At 46.4% G+C, this 22426-nt stretch overlaps 1 protein-coding gene across 1 annotated transcript in view; it reads right to left on the bottom strand.

Moving 5' to 3' along the window:
* The window catches only part of PAPPA (pappalysin 1), a 259190-nt gene that overhangs the window by 172805 nt on the left and 63959 nt on the right, over window positions 1-22426 (bottom strand). The window contains exons 4-6 of the mRNA XM_063144791.1: window positions 19957-20250; window positions 17966-18158; window positions 6769-6890 (exon numbers count right to left, since the gene is read on the bottom strand). Of these exons, the coding sequence (XP_063000861.1) occupies window positions 6769-6890; window positions 17966-18158; window positions 19957-20250 (609 nt within the window). The remainder of the gene's footprint in view (window positions 1-6768; window positions 6891-17965; window positions 18159-19956; window positions 20251-22426) is intronic.

A 22426-nucleotide genomic window follows, 5' to 3' on the forward strand; every position in this document is an offset into this window, starting at 1 on the left:
AGTTTTGGCTATTTTATTTTATTTTATTTTATTTTGAGCTTGAAAGCGTATACATCCATGCTAATAACCTTGGTTTGCATCCAAGAATCCCAAATTGAGCAGGGGGCAGGAGTGGTTGGTTGGGGGAAGGAACAAAATATTTGGACGACTGAGACCCGAAGGATTTTCTTGGCCACATGAAGGTGAAATTGCACATCTTACAAGAAAACAGTTTAACTTCTCCGTTTAAAAATAAAATAAGAATTGGCCAACAAAAGGCCCTTGCAATTCTAAAGAACACCATTACATTAAGTTCATGTCAAATTCTCCAGGAAACAGCAGTGCCTAGTGTTCAGCTTCTATTCTTGGACTCGAAGAATCATTGACTTCCCAGATGCATGCCAAAGTCCATCTTTTTTCAAATCTCCGCAGACTTCGGCCAAAATAGCTACACAATCTGTCATCCGAAATTAGAGATGGGTGACTCTGTCAATTTTGCTTTCTCTCGCATTTGATTTTTTTTTTTTTAAAAAAAACTTCAGTCCCTTCCATCCCGTTTATCACAAAATCGGCAAGTTTTGATAAGTTCATATCCAAAAAATGAACCAAACGAAATCCTTACCCTTGCCCTATTTGGAAAACCATTTCCTATGTTAGTACAGACCTTGACTGAGGGCTGATTATTCTATCAAGACAGCACCCAATAAACTATGTGTCAGGATGGAGGCAAATGAGCCAGTATGGTGTAGAGGCTAAGGTGTTGGACTGGGAGTCGGGAGATCCGGGTTCTAGTCCCCACTCTGCCATGGAGGCCCACTGGGTGACTTTGGGCCAGTCACAGACTCTGAGCCCAACCTACCTCGCAGGGTGGTTGTTGTGAGGATAAAATGGAAAGGAGGAGGTAGATTATGTACACCGCCTTGGGTTCCTTGGAGGAAGAAAGGCGGGATGTAAATATAATAAAATAAATAAATAAATAAATAAATCCAACAGTGTCATTGACTGCTGAAAATTATTTTTATTATAATTATTATTATTATTAATTAATCATTATTGCATTCATCATTCATATCCCACCTTTTTTCCTCCAAGGAACTCAAGGTACATAATCCTCCTTCTCTCCATTTTATCCTCACGACGACAACCCTGTGAGGTAGGTTGGGCTGAGAGTCTGTGACTTGCCCAAAGTCACCCAGTGGGTTTCCATGGCCGAGTGGGGACTAGAACTCAGATCTCCCAACTCCCAGTCCAACACTTTAGCCACTACACCACACATGTTACCATGTAGTAGAGACAGGGTCCATGTATGGGGGCAGACCATCTGTAGCAGAGGTGCTAGACAAATTTGGACTTTGGAAATTCCAATACACAGTTGAACTGACCTGAACCGCACCTCCCAGACTAACATGTGGACTAGAACTTGGTTACTCACCAGCTTCCACATTTTTCAAATGTTGCAATGGATTTCTCACCTGGAAACCTATCAACTGATGATTAAGCAGACCGATTTGGGGAGAAAATGCATCCAGAAATGAATCCATGTTCATCTTTGTGACATTTTTTTCTCCTTGAATTAAAAGGGACCGAACGGAGCTCTGGCTGGGTCAACACCTGAAAAACTGACATGGACCAGAGAAGTTCTGGTTTGCCCATCTCTAGCTATAAGCAAATCCAGACCTGGAGGGGCGTTGCTCTTCAGGCCATGGATTGTTGGTGGCTTGCTTAGATGACCACATAAATCTATGAAAGGGAAACTCTATCAATAGCGGCTATCCTGGGGGACGGACGGACGGGGCATAGAATCATAGAATCATAGAATAGTAGAGTTGGAAGGGGCCTACAAAGCCATCGAGTCTAACCCCCTGCTCAATGCAGGAATCCACCCTAAAGCATCCCCGACAGATGGTTGTCCAGCTGCCTCTTGAAGACCTCTAGTGTGGGAGAGCCCACAACCTCCCTAGGTAACTGATTCCACCGTCGCACTGCTCTAACAGTCAGGAAGTTTTTCCTGATGTCCAGCCGGAATCTGGCTTCCTTTAACTTGAGCCCGTTATTCCATGTCCTGCACTCTGGGAGGATCGAGAAGAGATCCTGGCCCTCCTCTGTGGGACAAGGTTGTCACACAGAGGAGGGCCAGGATCTCTTCTCGATCCTCCCAGAGTGACTATGGAACATAGTATGACTATGGAACTTCTAGGTTCAGGGAGAGTTTGGTACTGAGTACCATACAGTGGCGGGTTAAGCAGTAAAAGAATGTTGTAGGTTTCTCAGAAGCATCTGGTTGGGTACTCTGGACGCTACACATAAGCTGAGGCGTGCATATTAATAGGCTTCTGTACAAATTTAAGATGCAGTCTTATTCAGCTTGGCTCTTCGTACGTTAGAATGCATTCTCCAGCCTTGGGTCCCAAGAGTCACTGAGGTCCACTGATCTGTTGACCAGGCAAGAATGGAAGGCCAGCCTGTGTGCATCTATTTAGTTTATACTATTTATACAATCCAGACATTTCCAAATTGCCTGCCAATGGCCGGTGGATGATATAAGACACCCCTCCTCTCCCGTCTCCTTTTACTTTCTTCCAGTTCAGCTTTGCAGAGACGTGTTCTGCAGCAAGTCGGGCAACTTTGCGGATTTTCCAGGGGTTTTCCACTTTGGGGCCGGGGGTTCGGGGTGTGTGTGTGTGTGTGTGCAAAGGTTCTGCAATTGCTGCAAATTTCGGAATAATTTGCACAAATCACAGCTGTATTTGCATAACGGGCACAAATCCAGCTGCAACGCGTGCCCGTTGGGTTCTGATCTGCACAGATCGCTCAGAATCGTGCGCAAAATAAATAAATAAATAAAGTCCAAAACCAATGCCCCCCAAAGGTTCTCCAAGTTCGGGGAACAGCCGGCAGCTTGGCTTGCAGACGCAAAGCGAATTGTATGCACCGTGGAATTCCGTCGAGCCCCAAAAGAACCAGAATTCCCAGCAACAGATACCTCTAGTTCTCTGTTGCTTCAGTAATTCTGTTGCTCCGACTGTGGGCTTATATGGGAGTTGGAGGCTTCACCACTTCCTGGTTCTCAGCCAGGTCTCCATCCAGGCAATGGTGTGCACTGAGCTTCCTCCACCGGCACGCTCCTGTGGAACTTCCTGCAGGGCATGCTGTCTCTTCTGTTCCTGCAGTCGTGGGGGTGATGGGCGAGAGCTTTCCAGCATGTCAGATCCAGTGGCTCTCTGGATCTTGAGTTAGGGTCACTGGGTGGGAGTCTGCTAGGTCCTCCAAGCACCCCCCCTTCCTGCAAGTCCAGGTTTGCCTTTGAATCCTGACGCAAACCTTGCTGTAAGCAAGCTCTGCTTTGTGCATGCTATGGTAGGGTGACCCTATGAAAAGGAGGACAGGGCTCCTGTATCGTTAACAGTTGTATTGAAAAGGAAATTTCAGCAGGTGTCATTTGTATCTATGGAGAACCTGGTGAAATTCCTTCTTCATCACAACAGTTAAAGCTGCCCTCTTTTAAATCTGGTCACTCTAGTATAGCTCCTGCAGCTTTAACTGTTGTGCTGAAGAGGGAATTTCATAAGGTTCTCCATATATACAAATAAAATGACACCTGCTGAAATTCCCTGTTTTATTCAACTGTTAAAGATACAGGAGCCCGGTCCTCCTTTTCATGTGGTCACCCTAATGTGCTCCTTGGTCCTTCCCCTAAACACACAGATACATTCAGACAACAACACAGTCAACGGTGGGGTAATAACCAACTCGACAGTCATTTATCTAGGGAGGACACCCCACACAACATGATAATATAGGGTGACCATATAAAATGGAGGACAGGCTCCTGTATCTTTAACAGTTGTGTTGAAAAGGGAATTTCAGCAGGTGTTATTCATATATATGGAGAACCTGGTGAAATTCCCTCTTCATCACAACAGTTAAAGCTGCAGGAGCCCTGCCCTCTTTTAAATCTGGTCACTCTAGTATAGCTCCTGCAGCTTTAACTGTGGTGACGAAGAGGGAATTTCATCAGGTTCTCCATATATACAAAGGACACCTGCAGAAATTCCCTTTTCTATGCAACTGTGAAAGATACAGGAGCCCGGTCCTCCTTTCCATATGGTCACTCTATATAGGCCGGCCCTGGTAAATGCGGGAAGATGGGGTGCCATGTGAACTGGAATGTTCTCCCAGAATCCTTTGCAACGCAACCTCTTTCCTAAAGGGAGAGGTTGAAAAGGTTCCCTTTTCTATGCAACTGTGAAAGATACAGGAGCCCGGTCCTCCTTTCCATATGGTCACTCTATATAGGCCGGCCCTGGTAAATGAGGGAAGATGGGGTGCCATGTGAACTGGAATGTTCTCCCAGAATCCTTTGCAATGCACACCTCTTTCCTAAAGGGAGAGGTTGAAAAGGTTCCCTTTTCTATGCAACTGTGAAAGATACAGGAGCCTGGTCCTCCTTTCCATATGGCCACCCTAGCTATGGAGAGGATGAAAGGGGAAGCGTGAGTCACCTCCAAGTCTTGTACAAAGCATGGGCAGGGTACTGTGGGGATGGGCAGAAAGATGAGACTTCTTTCGGAAGGGGGATTATATTTCCCCCATGAAGGTACGGAGCACCACCTCTCCACAGGGGATCGGTGCACCCCACCTTTCTCATGCGTTATGGAAGCACACAGAGAGAAACAGACCCCAGATGTCCTTAGGATAAGAATACACCAGGAAGGCTGGGAGCTGCTCAGAAAGAGACCGTGCAACGCAAAACCAAACCCTCAGTCCAGAACCATTTTGCAGGCTGCTGCAAACAGCCAGCCTTTCCGTCATCCACCCTCTTTTCTGATTCACAAAGACAACCTTATTGATTCCCTTCTCCTCCAGACGCAAGCATCCCCGGCCTCTTCCGCCCAACCCTCTTTCCTCATTCACAATGCAAATAATATTGATCCAGGAGATCTAAGCGCAGCTGTCTTCCTGGCAGTGCTGGGTCAGCTCCTGCGGGTCTCGGGAAACCACAGAAAAGGGGACGCAACTTCGAGCCGAGGAAACATGCAAGCCTGTGTTTGCGCTGGGGTGAGGCGCGGCGAGCACGTCTTCTTCACTTCCCTACCTCAGCTCAATGGGTGGCTTGGCTGTTGACACGCTGCCCTATGCATTCGGGCACAGATCTGGGCCTTGAAACCAGGATCTGAGTAAAAGGTTGGGAACGTGGGATGGTGGTGGTCGAAGAACATAAGAAAAGCTGTGCTGGATCAGACCAAGGCTCCAATCCAGGCTAGAGTTCCGTTCACACAGTGACCATTCAGATGTCTACAGGAGATTGACAAGCAGGGCACAAGTACAACAGCACCTCCCCTACCCATGTTCCCCAGCAGCTGGTATACAGCATCCTACTGCCTCTGATACTGGAGGTGGAGTACAGCCATCGGGGCCAGTAGCCATTGATAGCCTTCTTCTCCCGGAATCTGTGTGACCCCCTTTTAAAGCCCTCCGAAGTGGTGGCCATCACATCGTCTTGTGGAAGTGAATTCCACAGTTCAGCTCTGTGCTGTGTGAGGAAGTCCCTCCTTTTGTTTATCTGTCTCAAAACTCTCATCAATCAGCTTCATGTTATGATCCTGGATTGGACAAATCGTAGAATCATAGAATCATAGAATAGCAGAGTTGGAAGGGGCCTACAAGGCCATCGAGTCCAACCCCCTGCTCAATGCAGGAATCCACCCTAAAGCATCCCTGACAATCCCTGTAGGAGAAGGCTATCAATGGTTCCTAGTCCTGATGGTTATATGCTACCACCACGACCAGAGGCCATATGCCAACATAAACCAGTTGTTGGGGAATTTGGGTGGAAGGGTGCTGTTCCTTGTGGTTTCCCATGGGCAGCTAGTTGGCCACTGTGTGAGCAGAAGACTGGACTAGATGGACTCTTGGTCCAATCCAGCAGGGCTCTTTTTATGTTCTTTAATGCAGTGCTAACTCAAAGTTAATTAGTGACAGGTGAACAGCCTCCCCCTGCAACTCAAGTTGGAAATTGGAATTGCTAACCCATTGCAAGTATTTTTAGAGAACTCTTGGTGTGTGTAGAATCACAGATTCAAAGAATAGTAGAGTTGGAAGGGGCCTATAAAGCCATCGAATCTAACCCCCTGCTCAATGCAGGAATCCACCTTAAATCATCCCTGGCAGATGGTTGTTTAGCTGCCTCTTGAAGGCCTTGGGTGTGAGAGAGCCCACTACCTCCCTAGGTCATTGGTTCCATTGTCGTACTGCTCTAACAGTCAGGAAGTTTTTCATGATGTCCAGCTGGAATGTGGCTTCCTGTAACCTGAGCCCATTATTCTGTGTCCTGCACTCTGGGATGATGGAGAAGAGTTCCTGGCCCTCCTCTGTGTGAGAACCTTTCAAGAACTTGAAGAGTGCTCTCATGTCTCCCCTCAATCTTCTCTTCAGTCTCTCCTCATAAGGCTTTGTGTGTACTTTCCTTTTTTGTTAGAGATCTTGGTTGAACCATATTCAATGGTCTTCAAATCCTGTCTGTCCTGGATGGGTTTAGCTCAAACAGAGCTAACGGAAAACACCCATTAGGTTTTAGTGGCAATGGTACTCAATTTATAACACCACCAAGCGTTATAAGGGAAGCCAGGTTTTGCTCCAAAGAGGCTAATCACCAATTTGTCTGCCATCATTAACATGAATTGCATTGGTTTAGATTTTTCTTCTTTCCTCACCCGGCCCACCCTTCCACCCACTCTACCCACCTCTTCTCCAGCCGGTCCATTTCCCCATCTGCAGGGCGGGACTCACCTTCTGCTCCTCGAGGACTCCAGTGCCCCGATGGGTCACACGGCATCGGCGAGGAGGCGCTGAAGGCATATTGCACGAGGATTCGGCCTTCCATGCAGAGATCACACGCGGATCCCACTTCTCTAGGAGGCAGGAAATTAAAAGAAAGGAGGAAAAAGCACCAACTTAGTAACAGTTGAATGAAGCACCCATCCAGTGGAATAAAACGAGAGAAGACGATAACACCCACACACCCACACACCCACCCCTTCTCCTTCTTAAGGCATTTCAGAGACAGAGGTCGAAAAGACAAAATTTGCCTTTTGCCCTTCCGGCTAATTGCCTGCAAAATCAATTCCTCTGTGTTTCAACATACAACTGCAAAGTAACAAATACTGCATTTGATAATGACCCCCCCCCCCCTCTGGGATATTGCGCATACATACATACCGTATTTCTTCGATTCTAAGACACACTTTTCCCCCATATAAACATTTCTAAAAACGGGGTGCGTCTTAGAATCGCAGGTGCGTTTATTATTTCTTAGAATCAAAGCTTTTTTTCTGTTGGTGGTACTGAAATTAGTGTGCATCTTACAATTGATGGCGTCTTAGAATCAAAGAAATACGGCAATTGCTCTCTCTCTCTCTCTCTCGTTCTTACACACACACGGCCATATTCAGACATGCTGTGCCCCTGAGCCATGTCAAGATTCAGAGGCCCTATACCATAACAAATATAGAGAAAAAGTGTATTATGGTATAACAGAAAGGGTAATGGAAATAATAAATGGCAATGCACTATATTTTCATATATACCTAGGCAAAGATGCAATGAAAACAAGTCAACGAAACATACTTCTTGCAAAAAGCTGTATTTGCATTATCAAAACCCTTTCTTAATTAGCATAGGTGAAACTGAAGACCTGAGTTATATTAAACCTTCTTAGTTATCTCCAACATCTGTAGGGCCCCCTCAGAATATGAGGTTCTGAGGCATGGCTTGATTGGCTTGTTCCTGTTAGAGCAGTATGACTATGGAACCAGTGACCTAGGGAGGTGGTGGGCTCTCCCACACTAGAGGCCTTCAAGAGGCAGCTGGACAACCATCTGTCAGGGATGCTTTAGGGTGGATTCCTGCATTGAGCAGGGGGTTGGACTTGATGGCCTTCCAACTCTACTCTTCTATGATTCCTAAATCTGGTACTGCACACTCACACACACTGTGCTTGAGCAATTGGCCATTCTTGTTTTCACCTTCCTTTACATTCGTGGTCAAAAATATATAATCCCACCCCACCCCACAATTGACAACTTACCCCATTGATATCTATTCATTTCAATCTCTCTCTGTTTGTATGTTTAATGTGACTCGTGGGGGAATGAAACACTTCACACAGAAGGCACTGAGGGCGTATCTAACCCCAACATGGTGAAAAATCCCACCAAGCAATGCAGAGATTTTGACTTGGCTGAAAAAGCAGCGTAAAGCAGGGGAGGCTGGTGCTTTCTATTCCAGCGAGGCTGTGAATCCATTCTGGGTGTCCTTCAGAACCAGCCAGAATGGAGCTGTCCAAGGTGCTGAACCCTATCCCCTCGGATAGTTCTTTTAAGCTTCTGGCTGGTTCGGATGGACATCCAGAATGGATTCACAACCCAACTGAAATCAGAGGCCTCAGATACCATCTCTACTTCAGTGGAAGATAGGTATTATTAAGAAAGAAAGAAAAGAAGAAAGAAAGGAAGGAAGGAAGAAAGACCATCTCTGAATCCTTGAAAGCCTTTACAAAAAAGCAGAGGTGAGCAACCTTTCTTTCTATTGAAGGCTTCTTTCCCTCTCAGGTAGTCTGTTGAGAGGTACACATCAGAGGTGGGTGGAGCTGAAACCAGTGGAGGCCAGGGCCACAGCCCATACTGAGGGTAGTTCATGATCATACTTCTTCTCTTTTTCTTCCTGCAATCCCCCCTAGGATCTGCCCCCGCTCTTCCTTCCTGCCCAAGCTCAGTTCACACTCTCCAGATCACACGCAGGGGGCTTCTGAAATGAGGCCGGGGACCACACATGACCCACCCTTGCGATGAGGAATGAACCTCAACACCACGTTTTTAAAAATATGAAGTGGGAATCGGTGTCAACTCTGCCGACACCGCGCATAGTTAACCTATGGAATTCACTACCGCAAGATGTGGTGATGGCCACCAATTTGGATGGCTTGAAAAGGCGGTTGGATAAATTCCTGGAGAAGAAGGCTATCAAGGGCTCCTAGCCCTGATGGTTATGTGCTACGTCCAGTATCCGAGGCAGTAATCCTATATGCACCAGTTGCTGGGGAACATGGGTGGGAGGGTGCTGTTGCACCATGTCCTGCTTTGTTGGTCCCTGGCTGACAGCTGGTTGGCTGCTGTGCAAACAGCAGTGCTGGACTAGATGGACCCTTGGCCTGATCCAGCAGGGCTCTTCTGATCTTCTTAGGTTCATATGACCTGCCACAGACACGCTACTCCTGACAGAGCAGCTAGAGTCTATCTCTCTCCTTCTCCTCCTGTTCTCAAGTGCAAATCTCCCCTCCGTCCCATGGTTTGCTTGAGACATCATGTATCTTAGGGTGACCCCTGTGTAATATTAACCAGGAACACTCAGTAACCTGGTCTTGTAACTCTTTTTCAGCTCTGAGTTGCAAACTGAGTTCCCCACTTACAGGGGAGCTGCCATTTTGGCACGTGCAGGTCCAGTGGTGGAAAAGAAACAGGGCCGTCTGGAGCCTGGGCAGCTGCAGTGGCATGCAGTGATTCCCTGAAGCTCGATAGCACCAAGCCAATCAAAAGGCTGATTGGCTCAGCTGGGGCGGGGCCATGAGGAGACAAACTGGGAAGGCATTTTACCTGCCTTCCAAGTGGCTAGGACTTTCACCTTCCTCATTGCAAGATGGAAAGAAATGGAACTATATCTTTGTGAGCTGTCTTGGAGGATTTTTTTGCTTTATGTCACAACTTTGGGGGGCGTGATAGGCATTGGGTTGGATCAATTTCGGACAGGGAGCGGGACTGAGCTCCCTGCTCCCCCATGGTGGGATCCCCTTAAAAGATCTGGGTGGGAGCGGCACCAAGACCCGGCTGCTACAGTGGCTGTAAGGGTGCCACATCCAGGTTGGATGGACAGAGTTTCACATTGACGCCTGCACTGTGGTGGGCCTCTGCCCCTTCCAAACACTACCAACACTCCTGGCAGGCGGGCCAGGAATGGAAATCGGACAGCTGTCATGCTGCCCAATGGCGGGATCCATTCCCTCTGCCTCCGCCAATCCTATTCAAAATCAATGAAGTTGCGGCCAATTCAACAACCCATTTAATCTGATGTCTCTGGTTTGTTCCTTTCATCCACTCCCCAGACACAATGAGACGCTCCACCACACAGACTCTTCTTATGTCAACACCACCAGTGGGGTTTTTCCCCCATATATTTTTAAAACACAACCTGTTACTTAATTGGGGTCTATCTGATCCCAAACCCAAATAAGGAAGATGGTTTCTTCTTCTTCTTCTTCTTTATATGCCTGGAGAGGAAGCCTTCTAGGATTGTGCATGAGCATCAGGGCTACGGGAGAGGCTCCAGGCACTGCTAGAGTCGTCGTCGTCTCCTCCTCCTCCTCCTCCTCCTCCTCCTCCTCCTCCTCCTCCTCCTCCTCCTCCTCCTCCTCCTCCTTCTTCTTCTTCTTCTTCTTCTTTGTTATATGCCTGGAGAGAAAGCCTTCAAGGATTGTGCATTAGCATCAGGGCTATGGAAGAGGTTCCAGCCACTGCTAGAGTCTCTTCTTCTTCTTCTTCTTCTTCTTCTTCTTCTTCCTCTTCTTCTTCTTCTCAAATGTAGGGAGGTTAAACTATAGCCGTCTGGGCATACTCTAAAAGAACTACAAAACGAACGTTCGTTCCGTCACGCGAATAGGCGAAAATCCTGCCTTTGCAAAGTGTGCTTTGCGCTTGCATCAGGGGAATTGCCTTGTTTTTATGTTTTTAAACTTTGCATATTTGTTTTTAAAGTTTACTTTTTAACTTTTGTAAACCGCCCAGAGAGCTTCGGCTATGGGGCAGTATATAAATGCAATAAATCAATCAATAAATAAATAAAATTCAGGAGGCTTTCATACAGAAGGCAGAAGTGTGGAGACTTTCCAGGGCTGAGTCGACATGCCTTCTCCAACTCTAGAGACCCTTTCTTTGCATGCCAAAAAGTGAGAAGATTCCTTGCCCTTACTATAGAGTAGCCTTCATCACCTGATGCTCTCCAGATGTTTTGGACCACAACACCCTTATTCCTGATCCCTGGCCATGTTGGCTGGGACTGATGGGAGTTGAAGTCCAAGACTCTTCTTTTGTCAACACCACCAGTGGGGTTTTTCCCCATATTTTTTTAAAAATACACACACAGCCTGTTACTTAATTGGGTTCTATCTGATCCCAAACCCAAATAAAGAAGATGTTTTTTTCTTCTTCTTCTCAAACGTAGGGAGGTTAAACTATAGCCGTCTGGGCATACTCTAAAAGAACTACAAAACGAACGTTTGTTCCGTCACGCGAATAGGCGAAAATCCTGCCTTTGCAAAGTGTGCTTTGCGCTTGCATCAGGGGAATAGCCTTTCCACGGGCCCGTCTTGTCTGAGCTCCACTTCAAACGGAGAGGGAACGCACCTCTCTTTGCTCCTTGGAAGTCCAGGATTCCTTCTATGCCCCCTAGAGATATGGACATTGGCAAGGGAAATTAAAGCCAAAAGGGCCGGGCCAAGAGTTTTGCCAATCGTCTCCCAGATCGAAAAAGTTGTACCGTGCAAATCCTTGCCGTTGTGGAAGAATTAAAGAGATAGCAATCGACGGAACGGCGGAAATGGCTGCCTCCGCCGTGATGGCGAGATGGACCCGGGCCATTCTTGTCCAAACGGAGCTCTGCATTCACTCCCTTAACAATATGTCCCTGCGTCAGCCTGCTGCATATTGAGTAATACCTTTGCAAATCAATGCCTGGGGATAACAAGATTAAAAACAGGGCTTTGATGCAGTCAGGAAATGAATGGGTTTCTCTCTCTCTCCCTCTGTTTTTACCCTCTGCTGCCTCTCGGTTCTCTTGTTTATTTGAAAGGAGCAAAATGCCTGTCATTACAACATGTGCCTGCGCATGTGGGCATTTCTAGGAAATGGTATATATTAGAAGGCCCTCCCTGCAGGGAATAGTGCGTCGCTTCATGGCCTGTACCTGGACAGCGGCATCCCTTGGCAACTCCCATGGGTGCTCCAGCCTTTACTTCTGAACTAGTTACCTAGGGAGGTTGTGGGAGAGCCCACACTAGAGGCCTTCAAGAGGCAGCCGGACAAGCAACTGTCGGGGATGCTTTAGGGTGGATTGCTGCGTTGAGCAGGGGGTTGGACTGGATGGCCTTGTAGGCCCCTTCCAACTCTGCTATTCTATGATTCTAGTGCACTAGATTTGTAGCTGATTTTTCAGGCTATGCAGCAGGAGCACCTGTCTTCCAAGACGCTTTCAGGGAACGCCTCTCCCGACATGAACCTACCCGCTCACTGCGCTCAACATCTAAGGTCCTCCTCCGAGTGCCTACTCTGAGGGAAGCTCGGAGGATGGCAACAAGGGAGAGGGCCTTTTCAGTGGTGGCCCCTCAATTATGGAATGATCTCCCCGACGAGGCTGGCCTGGCACCAACACTGTTATCTTTTCGGCGCCAGGCTAAGAACTTTTTCTTCTCCCAGGCATTTAACAGCATTTAACAACATATGCTGAGTTGGTTTGTTTTTAACGGACCCCAGAATAGCGGTTTTTATAAGGATACTGTTGTTTTCATGCTTTTTATGTTTTTAAACTTTGCATATTTGTTTTTAAAGTTTACTTTTTAACTTTTGTAAACCGCCCAGACAGCTTCGGCTATGAGGCGGTATATAAATGCAATAAATAAATAAATAAATAAATTCAGGAGGCTTTCATACAGAAGGCAGAAGTGTGGAGACTTTCCAGGGCTGAGTCGACATGAGTTGACTTCTCCAACTCTAGCGACCCTTTCTTTGCATGCCGAAAAGTGAGAAGATTCCTTGCCCTTACTATAGAGTAGCCTTCGTCACCTGATGCTCTCCAGATGTTTTGGACCACAATACCCTTATTCCTGATCCCTGGCCATGTTGGCTGGGACTGATGGGAGTTGAAGTCCAAAACATCTGGAGTTTGGAGAAAACTGCTCTAGGGACTTTGGGGGTAGGATGGTGGTGTGGAGCTCAATGTATAATGCCGTCATCACATGCCTCCTTTCCCTGCAAAGAAGTTGCTGAAAACTCATGAAGCCCAATGGATTTCGTGGGGAATGTGGCCTATAAAGAAACAATGGCTATTTTTTTTTACTAGAGCTTTCCGGGGAGATGTAAAACAAAAGCCTAGATAGTCCATGTTCCTTATAAAATCTAATTTTAGATTATCAGAAACTGTCTGGTCTAGTGTGAACGTTTGAGACCTACTGAGGCAAGGTAATAAAATCTGGCCTCATTTCTCCAGTTAAGAGTAATCTCCCAGTTAAATTTCATTTCTTCAAGAATGAAGCTGTACTTTCAGTTTGGGGGAAGAGGGGATAAAAGGAGAGAGCCAACCAGAGAGAGCCAGGGAAAACCAGAACAGAAAGAAGGAGCAGAAAGATGCACCTTAAAGAAGTCTAGGTGCAGCTTAGGGTAAAAGAACTTGCCTTTTTGCAACTTTTGTTTTCTTTTAATGCCTTTTAGATCACACAGCAATATTGACTAAATACCTTTAATTGTAAGTTGCTTGTTTTACTTTAATAATAAACGGTTGTGTTAAACCTAAAGTGTCTGGAGTGTCAGTCACCCCATGTCTACAGCCTAAACCTCGCGTTATTGGAAAAGTAAAGGTAAAAGAAGGAAGGTGGGACTCTAAAGGAGGCAGACATAGAAGATTATAGAAGTAACTTTGATAAGAGGTTTCACAAGTATTGGAGGAACTTAGAATCATAGAATAGCAGAGTTGGAAGGGGCCTACAAGGCCATCGAGTCCAACCCCCTGCTCAATGCAGGAATCCACCCTAAAGCATCCCTGACAGATGGCTGTCCAGCTGCCTCTTGAATGCCTCTAGTGTGGGAGAGCCCACAACCTCCCTAGGTAACTGATTCCATTGTCGTACTGCTCTAACAGTCAGGAAGTTTTTCCTGATGTCCAGCCGGAATCTGGCTTCCTTTAACTTGAGCCCATTATTCTGTGTCCTGCACTCTGGGAGGATCGAGAAGAGATCCTGGCCCTTCTCTGTGTGACAACCTTTAAGTATTTGAAGAGTGCTATCATGTCTCCCCTCAATCTTCTCTTACCTCAATCTTCTCTTATACTGAAGTTGGATTTTTTTGCCCCAACATGCATCACTTCTGTCCTTGCTCTTAGAATCATAGAATAGTAGAGTTGGAAGGGGCCTATAAGGCCATCAAGTCCAACCCCCTGCTCAAGGCAGGAATCCACCCTAAAGCATCCCTGACAGATGGCTGTTCCAGCTGCCTCCTGAAGGCCTCCAGTGTGGGAGAGCCCACCACTTCCCTAGGTCATTGCTTCCATTGCCATACTGCTCTAACCATCAGTACGTTTTTCCTGATTTCCAGCCAGAATCTTGAACGCTAGCATTATTGTGTGTGTGTGTGTGTGTGTGTGTGTGTTTTTAAAAAATATTTTTTGTGTTTTTGTATTTTTTAAAAAATATTTCAGTATGTGTTTTCCAAAGCTATTTCCTCTCAAAATACATATTGTTAAACATATTGCAATACACCTTCGGAGCTGAAAGCCAGTTTGGAAAATTCAGGAACTGCAAAAAGCTGGTAGACAACTTGGTACTGATCTGGACCTTCACCCCGGAGGCACAGATTAGGTCAGATTGTATTGGAATTTGCAAAGATCCCATTCCTCTACCCGCCAGTCTCCCCGTCAATGGCAGCCTCTGACAGCGTCTCAATTACACAGGTCCATAATCCACGGTTTTAAATGGTATTAGTCATCATCTCAGATTGGCCATAAACTTGCAGGCACTGACAATAGATCAATTATTAATTCAAAAAATAAGAGCCTGAGCAATTCTCCCCTTCTGCCCTCAAAGTAGTCACAGGGAGATTTATTTATCCTAGGCTTGAGAAACAGCGAAAACTATGACATAACGACTGGACAATGTCTCCTTAGATAGCCTCCAGTGAAGCCAGCTCTACGCGATTGGAACCCCCAATGGAAGAGTTTGTAAAAGAAGTCGGGTGTTGACTTAAGGTATGATAACTCTGTTATGAAATCCTAGATTGAACAGGCTGGCCTTTGTGTGTCATTTAAGTACCAACTAGCCACGGATTATTAAAAACATACTTATTGAGGTCGAAGAAGTATTTCAGAGAGACGTATTTGGTTACATAACAATTAACCTTGTATCAAGTATGTTTTTAATAGGCAGATGGAATTTATTTAACATACAATAACTGCTTTATGAAATATAAATTAAAGGCATATTGCAAGAACTTAATTTACCCTTTTAGAAAGCGAGAGAGAGAGAAAGAGAGAGGGAGAGAGAGAGAGAGATGGAAGATAGTGTTGGTGATGGTGGCTGTGGTGTCCGTGATTGCGGGGGGAAACCAAAAAATCCAGATCAGGTGTTAGGTCTCTTACTTATGCGAGCGGTCTCAGCCATTTTCCGTAGAATTTTCTGGGATGATCACAGATATTGCGATAGGCAATATATTCCGCCAGGGATGGATGACCATGCTGACCTTTGACCCCAAAGGATAGTGCTTTGCTGAGCACCCAGTTTCAATGACTGGAAAGGGCTTGAAGGCATTCATCTCTGCTGCCTTCATGACAAGAGGGGTACTGGTAAATTCATTCCCAGCCAGCATGGGAAGTTGGGCTACTCTAAGGACTTTGGGTGGATTGGTGGGTTGGAACTTTAAGCACAATTACATCACGTAAACCTTTTCTGTAAAAACTAGGTATACTGGGAGTATCAGGTGGGGAAAGTCAGCTCTAACCACTACACTGTACTGGCTCCTGCAACACTGGCCACCCTTACACTGCTAACATGTACAATTCATCTGGAGCTTACAGGGCACCTCTTTTGTGCTTCTGTCAGGATGCTGCAAGTCAATCAAATGTATCCTTTGGGTCATGAGTTGGATCTAATGGCCTTTGGGTACCATTTTATAGAATCGTAGTAGAGTTGGAAGGGGCCTATAAGGCCATCAAGTCCAACCCCCTGCTCAATGCAGGGATCTACCTTAAAGCATCCCTGACAGATGGCTGTCCAGCTGCATCTTGAAGGCCTCTAGTGTGGGAGAGGCCACCACCTCCCTAGGTAACTGATTCCATTGTCATACTGCTCTAACAGTCAGGAAGTTTTTCCTGATGTTCAGCCAGAATCTGGCTTCCCAGAACTTGAGCCCGTTATTCCACGTCCTGCACTCTGAGATGATGGAGATCCTGGATCTCCTCTGGATGACAACCTTTCAAGTATTTGAAGAGTGCTATCATGTCTCCCCTCAATCTTCTCTTCTCCAAGCTCAACATGCCCAGTTCTTTCAGTCTCTTTTCATAGGGCCTTGTTTGCAGACCCCTGATCATCCTCGTTGCCCTCCTCAGAACACGCTCCAGCTCGTCTGCATCCATATTATTATTATTATTATTATTATTATTATTTATTTATTTATTTATATAGCACCATCAATGTACATGGTGCTGTACAGAGTAAAACAGTAAATCGCAAGACCCTGCCGCATAGGCTTACAATCTAATAAAATCATAGTAAAGCAATGAGGAGGGGAAGAGAATGCAAACAAGCACTGGGTAGGGTAAACAGGCACAGGGTAGGGTAGAACTAACAGTATAAAGTCCAAGCAACATCAAGTTTTAAAGGCTTTGGGAAAAAGAAAAGTTTTTAGCTGAGCTTTAAAAGCTGCGATTGAACTTGTGGATCTCAGATGTTCTGGTAGAGCGTTCCAGGCGTAAGGGGCAGCAGAAGAAAATGGACGGAGCCGAGCAAGGGAAGGAGAGACCCTTGGGCAGGTGAGAAACATGGCATCAGAGGAGCGAAGAGCACGAGCGGGGCACTAGTGTGAGATGAGAGAGGAGAGATAGGAAGGAGCTAGACCGTGAAAAGCTTTGAAGGTCTGAGGTGTGGTGCCCGGAACGGGTTAGTACTCAAGGTGAGGCCTAGCCAGTGCCTAATACAGGGGTTCCAGTACCTGTCACAATTTGGAAGCTATACTTCTATTAATGCAGCCCCAAATAGCTTCTATGTGTTTGACACACGTTCAGTGGTGAAGCGCAAACGTCTATGTCTTTCTTCACACTCCTGAAAGCACACACCGGTGCAATGAGTTCCACTGAGGTGGCTGTACTAGCCTGACACAGCCAAACTGAAGGTGGCCTTGCCTTGCATATGCCAAAATGGACGTTTAGCCAACAAAAGCCTATGCCTTAATAAATCTGTCTCGGCAGCTGCCAAATGGTTCACTTGTTGGAGATCCGACGATATAGTGTGCTCTGTGGCAGGAAGCATAGTTTACGGCTTTGGGGCAGGGGGGTGTACCAGGTCAGAGGGCCTCCTGGTCTCGTCCCAATTCTGAGATGCTATACATTAGGGTGACCAACTGTCAGGATTTCCCCGGATTTGTCCTGGGTTTTGTTCTTTCCATGGTGTCAGGGGGGATTTTCTATAATTTTCAACAATGTCCTGGAATGACACACCTTCCCCTTTAAGGCTGCCATTAGCATGGCAGGAGGGAATGACATGCTTTCTTGAGGCACATCATTCCCCCACCCCGAGCTCCAATTGAGGTCTTAAAGGGGAAAGTGGGTCATTCGTGGACATTAGAGAAAAGGCCCCAATTGGAGTGGATGGTGGTGGTGCAGAATGAAATCCTTTCCCCTCCTCCACTCCAATCGGGTTCTTTAAGGTGGCGGGGGAATAACGTACTTTCTGCAGGACTCAGAAAGCTGCTTCCCCACACACACAATAGGTGTCCTCTTTTTTGGTTTCCCAAATATGGTCACCCTACTATACATCACATCCTTCATCACTGCAAGCTGGGAGGACTTGCTTATGAAACTCTCCCTGCAGTCCTTAACCAACAGGGCCAATGACTTGCAGTTCACCCAAGACCACCTTTCAAAATCAGAGAAATGCATGCACATCACCCTTCCCTTTCACCTTTCAAAGAAGTGCCGGTCGATGGGTGGAAACCACTCCAAGGTGACCGAGGTTTCCGTCCGGTCCACAGTCTGCGGCATGATAGCAATGGGGGCAGGCCTCTTGGCAGGTTGCCAGCTCTGGTACACCAGGTCTAAGTAGCAGTGCATTCTGGCCACCTGGTTGGGCGTGAAGGAGTTGGTGCAGTCATCATCTGGTGTAGAGGAGGGGGACCAAGCCACAGACAACCAAACATAAGAGAGAGAGAGAGAAGGAAAAAAATTATGACATAATAATAATAATAATAATAATAATAATAATAATAATAATACATTTATTTCTTACCCACCTCTCCATTCTGATTGAGGCAGGGAACAACAATAAATGATAAAATACATAATACTCAATTAAAACATAATATACATTGTTAAAAACATCCTAAAAGCATATTAAAAGCATCCTGAAATTCCATTGGATAGGCCTGCCGGAAGAGATCAGTCTTTATAGCTTTCTTGAATGCTAGTAGACTGTTAAGTTGACGAGTCTCCTCCGGCAGGCCGTTCCCCAGTCTGGGAGCTTCAGAAGAGAAGGTCCTCTGGGTAACAGTTGTTAATCTAGTTTGGGCTAGCTGAAGTCGATTCTTCCCAGAGGACCTGAGTGTGCGGGGCGGATTGTACAGGAGAAGGCGATCCCGCAGGTAGCCCGGACCCAAACCATGTAGGGCTTTAAAGGTGATAACCAACACTTTGTACTTTGCTCGGAAACTAATCGGCAGCCCGTTATGAGATTTTAAAACTGGTGTAATGTGGTGTCCCCCCTAGGTGTACCGGTGACCAGCCTGGCTGCCATATTTTGAACTAGTTGGAGTTTCCAGACGAGGCACAAAGGTAGCCCTATGTAGAGCGCACTGCAAAAGTCGAGCCTCGAAGTTACTAGCGCGTGCGCTACCGTCTTTAGGTCTTCCAACTCTAGGAAGGGGTGCAGCTGGATACCCTGTAGCTCTTTGGGAGTCCTCATTGACCTCTCCCAACACTCCAGAAGAAACAGCTGACCAAGGAAAGATACAACATTCTCTTTGGGTTGTGAGGAAAATGGGATTTTCCTCAAAGCCTGCATCCAATGACTCTGTGTTAATGGCGGCAGCCATTAGGGGAGGGAGAAAAAACACAATCTCTCTCCCTTCAAGGCCCTATTAACAGGATCTTAAAAGCCCTATTAACATTTATGGGGGTATTTTCCTTCTCTACTTGAATGGAAGCGTTCCCCCCCCCTCTCTGCCATGGAAAAGGCTTCTCAAAATCCCCCACCCTATTTGTGGCCAGTGAAATTGGAGGGAAAACTCCAGGGAGAAGAGAAATTCTTCTTGGGGTTCAAGATCATGGTTAGCAATGGCCATTGCACCACTCACTATTAGTGCAAATGGCAGCAGCAGTAGCTGTGTTGGTCACAGGCCACCATTTTGCATTCTCCACCACGCCCCAGATGAAGCATCATTCTGGGGCAAGGTGTGTGTGTGTGGGGGGGAAGGCACTCACCACCCCAAAATAGTGAAGGATATTCAGAGAAAATTCTGCAAACTAGCCTTCTCTTTCTCAGGAGGGTGGACAAAAAGGGGTTGCAGAAATTTTCTCAGGGAAAAGAAAGGCTTGTGAGAAATGTTGGCTGAGCTCTAGAAAAACCTGTCACTGTCTAGTCCGATCTATTTTGCTGCTATTGTTGCTAAATTTCCTCACCGCTTTGCTTCTGGGAACTGATAAAACTAGATTTCTCTGGTTGGTAATCCAATTAGCATAGCCCCAGATTCAACCTTTTCTGCTCCTTTCTGTGCTGGACACAGATGGCTTGGCACCAGTCTGAACTCGGAATGTCGCCTTTCGTTACCGCTCCAAAGAGTCAGGGCCTGAACAAGAGTTCTGTGCAACTCTAAAGCTTACTATCAACCTTTGGATTTGAAGATCAACTCGAGTAGCAAACCACCCCAGCTGGAGCAGGGTCAGGGGAGGGCCGAGTACCTGAATAGCTCATAAAGTTGTTGAACGGGGTGTTCTGGAAGCTATGGAACCCACACATCTCACTGCCGGGGGCTGGGTCGCCGCAGACCTTGTGTGTCGGAGTTGGGTTGGTGTCATGGCACAGGTCGCCCGTCTCAAAGGAAGGCTCCGTTTCCATGCACGAGTCGCTGCAGGAGAAGATCTCGGAGATTCCTTTGAAGACGTGGTAAAGGCCAAGACTGTGCCCGACTTCGTGGATCATGGTGTGGGTGTGGCCCGCGATGCCGTAGAAGGAAGGATTGAGCACGATCCCCCCTGCGCAAAAAAGAGAAAGTGGGACAAGCTGCCTTCACACAGCGATAGCCAGGGAAGTAACCAGAGACTCAGGCAGCGAAGGGAACACCACCGTAACTGAAGCAGAAGTGGGTCAAATTAAATAGTTGGATGAGGGCGATGGGATATGAACAGCACTGGGATGGCTGGGCTAGAACATATAGGCTTAGGGTGACCATATGAAAGCGTGCCTCAAGAAAGCATGTCATTCCCTCCTGCCATGCTAATGGCAGCCTTAAAGGGGAAGGTGTGTCATTCCAGGACATTACTGAAACTTATAGAAAATCCCCCCTGACACCATGGAAAGAACAAAACCCAGGACAAATCCGGGGAAATCCTGACAGTTGGTCACCCTACATTACACTTCCCCACCTCTCACATTTCTTTCTTTCTTTCTGCTTGCTAGGGATATTGGGGGGTGGGGGGAACCTCCCTAAGGTGGAGGGATGGGTAGAGATAAAAATCACAATACAGGCGGGCTTAACTATATCAGGGCCAAAGCAGCCCGGCTGGTTGTTTAGTTTCTTCATCCTCTTTTAAAACTTTGGGTTTGTGTGTGTATGTGAGTCGCATATGTATATATTTTTCACAGCTGTCATGAGTCTAAATCAATTGGAATTTCTCCACCAACAAGACAGCTCCCTCGCCCAGGTGATCTATATTCCAAAGCGAAGAGCATATTTCATTGTATTTTGTTATTAAATCCGCACAGGATTTATGGAAGGAAGAAAGAGTAGAGAAAGATTAGGCAGGAAGTTCTTGCGGGGAGAGAAAGGGGCAGCGAGGGCTCTTAAAACAGGAAATTAATTTTTTTCCTTCTCCTTTTGGCTTTTCTTTTTCTTCTTCTTTGTGACTTGACTTCAAACTGTTGACTAAACAATAGTAATGATGATGAAGATGATGATGATGATGACGATTAACTGTTGAAGTCCCATTTAGAAAAATCTCAATTTGGACAATGACTTTTGATATGGTGACCCTATGGAAAGGAGGACAGGGCTCCTGTAACTTTAACAGTTGTATAGAAAAGGGAATTTCAGCAGGGGTCATTTGTATGCATGTAGCACTTGGTGAAATTCCCTCTTCATCACACCAGTTAAAGCTGCCCTCTTTTGTATTTGGTCATTCTAGTATAGCTCCTGTAGCTTTAACTGTTGTGATGAAGAGGGAATTTCACCAGGTGCGACATGCATACAAATGACACCTGCTGAAATTCCCTTTTCTATGCAACTGTTAAAGATACAGGAGCCCTGTCCTCCTTTTCACATGGTCAGCCTACTTTTGACCATCAGCTGAATTCAAGGTGCTAAAGAGAATGCATTTGGGAGTTAAATGTTAGTTGAAACAAAAAGGCAGCCAATTGAAAGACCTAACAAAAGCCCACGACTGGTCCAGCAGGAGGTGCTGCAGGAAAATACAACATGGATTAGCCCAAATATATCTGGTTATTGGAATTAAAATGGTCTGCTCCTGTTTATGAGCTGCGTGCCAGAGCTTAAGATTGTCCCATTCAGCTGTCAAGCTCATCCTATTGAAGCTGCCTTATACTGAATTGGATCATTGGTCCACCAAGGCCAGTAGTGTCTACTGTGACTGATGGTGCCTTTCCAAGGTCTTGGGCAGAGGTCTTTCCCATCACCGGTGGGAGTTTGAACCTGGGATCTTTGGCACAGCAGCCACGTTGCCATTGAACTATGGGAGTTCCATTGGTTAGTGTCACATTCACAGCACCTCCTCCTCCAGGTGACGTCTCCGCAAGAGCAGAACCAAAAAGTCCTCCCCCCACCCATTCACTGCTCCATTTTCGGGTGGAGAAATTTGGAGGGGGTGGGAAGGAACTCCGGCCCATTTTCAGAGGGCTGAAATTCAAGGGTGGGGGGACCAAACTCATAGCCCCCATTCAGAAGACACCTTAAACCATGCCTTTAACCATTGTGGTTAAGCCAGAAAGCTGGGTCGAGTTCAGAAGACACCTTGAACCATGGCTTTAACCATGGTGACCTTATTCACCACGGTTAAAGCCATGGTTTAATTTATATATTTTATTATTTATTTTATTACAGTTATATACTGCCCCATAGCCGAAGCTCTCTGGGCAGTTCACAAAAGTTAGGCGGTTCACAAAAGTTAAGGTGTCTTCTGAACACAACCTGGCTTT

This window comes from Elgaria multicarinata, chromosome 19 (genome assembly GCF_023053635.1).
Source record: "Elgaria multicarinata webbii isolate HBS135686 ecotype San Diego chromosome 19, rElgMul1.1.pri, whole genome shotgun sequence".
Taxonomy (NCBI): domain Eukaryota; kingdom Metazoa; phylum Chordata; class Lepidosauria; order Squamata; family Anguidae; genus Elgaria; species Elgaria multicarinata.